This window comes from Cydia pomonella, chromosome 27 (genome assembly GCF_033807575.1).
Source record: "Cydia pomonella isolate Wapato2018A chromosome 27, ilCydPomo1, whole genome shotgun sequence".
In the NCBI taxonomy this organism is placed as follows: Eukaryota; Metazoa; Arthropoda; class Insecta; order Lepidoptera; family Tortricidae; genus Cydia; species Cydia pomonella.
This window is the reverse complement of record NC_084729.1, coordinates 4,490,208-4,494,323: the sequence shown is the minus strand read 5'-3', so window position 1 is coordinate 4,494,323 and position 4,116 is coordinate 4,490,208. Positions and strand designations below refer to the sequence as shown.

Sequence of the window (4,116 nt, the reverse complement as noted above, 5' to 3'; positions counted from 1 at the left end):
TTATGTACCATGGTTTCGCAATAAAGATTTATATTCTATTCTATTCTATATAAATTCTAAACGCACATTAATCCATTTAAATAGTTTTATTTGGAACTACAATTGTATCCGTTGTTCGTTGTCAAGTTCCCTAAACCGGAGCAAGAGTCCGTCGGCTGCCGCGGTGAACGTCGACCGCGGGTCGAGAATTAGTCGTTCTTCGAGCTTTTGGTAAACTTCGTAGTTCGCCAGCACCATCGCCGTTGCTACTTTAGCGTGTAAGTATCCAATCTTCATACCTGAAATAATTAAAAAAAATCTCGTGACTGGTCCCTGTTTCACCTGATATTGATCTTATTGACATATGTCTAAGGTCGGGCCTTACGGGCAATCAGAATGGGGCCAGAGGGCCTACCGCGAACCACGTTCGACGTGTTGCCTCTCTGTCGCACTTGTAAATTCGTGTGTAAGTGTGATAGGGAGGCTACACGTCGAATGTGGTTCGCAGTAGGCCCTCAGAACAGCGGTGTCAGGCACACGAATTCGAGCCAATCGTGCAGTCTAACGGCACAACGCGATTGGTTGCAACTAGTTGCGTTACACTGCACGATTGGCTCGAATTTGTGAGTGATACACTGAAAGAAATGTTTGCATAACTGTAACAAACTTTTGGTTACTGTTTACACAAAAATTGGGACTTGCGAACTATGTGTTATATGTTACAAAACCGTGTTTGGCTATCAGTGTTCAGGTACTGGGTATACACTACAAAACAAGTTTGTAAATTTATGCAAAGTTTATTTTCTTATAACCGTAGTTTAGTTATTTAGTAAAGTTACAAAACCAGTTCGGCTATCTATTTTTTTCAGTGTACCACTGAACTAGCTCCATGCTTAGTGCCCGTAAGGTCCGTTCTTAGATATAATATGTCAATGGATCTTATTGACAAGTCACCGTACATTGCCATGTAATGTCGTTACTAACGGCCCAGGAAATGATCACGGTCAGGTGCCAGGTGAAACTGGGGCCTGGGCAGTGGGGCGACATTCTTCCTTTCGGGTATTCTCGGCTCAGCATTGCTCCGAGCAATTATTAGGGTTGGTGGCACAATTCGACGTCCCTATGCGTGCACGACCATAAGATAATAACTTGAATTTTGACAACCCTAAATAGCCGAAAGGGATAGAGCCATACATTAGAAACGGACACCACGAATCATTCCTGAATCCCTGTCAAACTTGAAAAAGTGTAATTTTGTGGTGTTATTCTGTGGCCTGGGGGCCGATTTCAGACTCGAAAATCTGTGGAAAATGGCGAAATTCTATTTTTGAAATACGAACGATAAATTTTTATTGGAAATCCAGTAGTATTGACCCATCGTTTCCATTTCTATTAGTGATTTAAATGCCTAGTAGCTTCTTATTATTATAACTTGTCCATTTTATATAGATACTAGTTTAACATGTAAGTACTTCATCATTATATTCTAGATTTGTGAAATGTTGCTATTTTTTTCTATTATAAATATTTTTATTGCTGTAATATTACTGATAATCCTAATTTAGGTAATTGATTTGTAATAATTTTATTATTAACATTATGTATGTGACTTTTTTAAATATTTGTATGCCAATAGGCAAAACACAGAGTTCTATTTATTACTTTATATATAAGACCTTAAATGTAACACCTGTGTTCCACAAATAAAATTTACTTTACTTTACTTTACTTTACTTTACTTTACTTTACTTCGAGCAACACCGGCTTCCGACACGTTGGAACAGTGGCGTAACGTGCCTTAGCGGGGCCCCGTATAAAATTTTGTTTGGGGCCCTTAATAGGAAGGGTAAAGATTTCTCACAAAACGCACGTTATAATGGATACGGCAGATACAGCGGTAGCTACGCCCCTGCGTCGGAACCCAGTAGTAAGATAGTATGACACCCTTATCAGGAAGCTACGCCACTATGAAGTTAGAGGTCTGGAACTTAAGCTTCTGGAATCATACTTAAGCGATAGAATGGTGCAAGATCATCTGGCAGCAAGTTAAGAATGGGTATCCACAAGGTTCGATTTTGGGACCTTTTTTATTTCTCGTATATTTAACGATTTGCCTTACTTAGTACGCAACAAACACGACCATGTACTGTTTGCTGACGACATCTCGTTAGTATTATGATGATTTAACGCTGCTATATCTAGTGTTGTAGATTGGTTTACTGCTAATAATCTTCTCTTGAATGAAAAAAAAAACTAAGTGTGTGTAATTTGTATTGCCTAATGTTAAACCAGTAGTTTCAAGTATAAAAATTAAAGATGAGCCGTTGGATTTTGAAGACTCGACTGTCTTCTTGGGTATGAGTTTGGATGCCAAACTCCAGTGGGAATCTCATATCAGTAAATTGTCAAATCGACTTAGTTCTGCCACATTTGTAGTAAAAAAACTAGATTCCTGACTGATGAGGACGGCTCGATTGGTCTACTTTAGCTATTTCCACAGCCTAATGTCATATGGCATCCTTTTATGGGGGCATGCTGCAGATGCTAATTGTGTCTTTATATTGCAAAAGCGAGCGGTAAGAACTATTTATAATTTGGGAAATACGGTCTCTCTAAGAGACAAATTTGGAGAATCAGGCATTTTGACATTTGCGTCGCAATACATTTATGTAAATTTATTATATGTGCAGAAAAACAAACACCAGTTTAAGTAATATTGCGACATACACAACAGAAATACTAGAAACAAAAACAAACTTGTACCTACTGTAACTAGACTTCATAAAATAGTAAATCATTCATTGGCCAATGTGTTCGTTTTTACAATAAAATTCCTTAAGATTTACAAATTTTGCCATTAAGTCAGTTCAAGTCAGTCATCAAACGGAAGTTGTGTAAAAAGGGATATTACAAAATCTCAGATTATCTAGAAGACCTTAACCCTTGGAGTTAATAAGTATGTGTATAGTGTAAATAGATATTTTTTTTAGTAAATGTCGTTAATTTTACGTCATAAAGCGATTGTAAAATCCTATTATGAAAATAAATGATATGATATGAGTATAAGCCCACACGAAATCGAGCGCTTGAGATTCGATAATTGGCCTCCTAGTCGACTGAAACTCACCGAGACACATCCTGGGCCCGGCTCCAAAGGGCATGTAGGCCTCGGAAATGCCCCTGCCCTGGTCGAAGCGGCTGGGGTCGAAGGTGCCGGGGTCTTCAAAGTACTGCGGGTCCTCGTGTAGCCCGTAGATGGAAATGTACACGGCCATACCTTTCTTTATCGTTATGTTGGTATTTGGTATCTGTGAGATTAAACACATACATAGGTAATAAGGCCAACTACGTAAAATAATAGGATTAATTACAGGACATAACACACTTAACAAACACCTACACAATATGGGTAAAACAGACAGCCCCATGTGCAGAGCGTGCATGGAAGAAGAAGAAACAACAAAACATATTCTCCTAGACTGCAAACAGGTAGAAGTATACAGGAACAAATACCTAGGGACTCCATGCACACTAGGAGAGGCAGTTAGCAACCTGAAAGTTTTGCTAGGCTTCGTGGAGGAGCTGGGGTGGTTAGAGTAGCGCTACCTCGTTTCAAGCAAAATAGGCACAATGGTTGTCGATTTGCGGAAAATGCCCAGAAGCACTAACTAACATACGTACCTATTTATGATTATAATCATGTATCAGCAGCGGGTTGCTGGCATTGGACTTCTTTACAAGCTCCTACATACCTACTGGGCGCATGTTGTGTACAATAGGGTTGTTTCCATCTACAAATCTTAGGGCAGAATTGTATCCCAATAAATTCTTTCGGATTATAAGAACATGTTAAACTACTTTTAGGGGACCTGTAATGACAATATTTTTGTAAATATTGAATTTAAATATCTTTTGGCACACGTCACGTGACCAAACTCGAAACGTCATTGAAGATTCTGATGACGTCACAACTCTCGGATTAACACTGTTGACAGGTAGGCGATAAACAACAAATGACAAATGTCAGTTGCCAGTTCGTATCTTCTACGTGTGTATGTAGTTATGTGTCAAACCGTAAACTGTGACGTCACACAATTTTCAAAGAGCGTTTTGGGCGCGAAAGCATCTGTCATAATA

The 4,116-nt window shown here is 38.9% G+C and overlaps 1 protein-coding gene across 1 annotated transcript; it reads right to left on the bottom strand.

Annotated features, from left to right (window-relative positions):
- On the bottom strand, nt 1-3,639 carry LOC133532438 (cytochrome P450 6j1-like). Its single transcript, XM_061871113.1, has 2 exons — nt 3,107-3,639; nt 1-278 (listed from the first exon to the last, which is right to left on the bottom strand). The coding sequence occupies exons 1-2, from the start codon at nt 3,420-3,422 to the stop codon at nt 97-99; spliced, it is 498 nt and encodes a 165-aa protein (XP_061727097.1). The 5' UTR covers nt 3,423-3,639; the 3' UTR covers nt 1-96.
- Nucleotides 3,640-4,116: the final 477 nt, after the last annotated feature.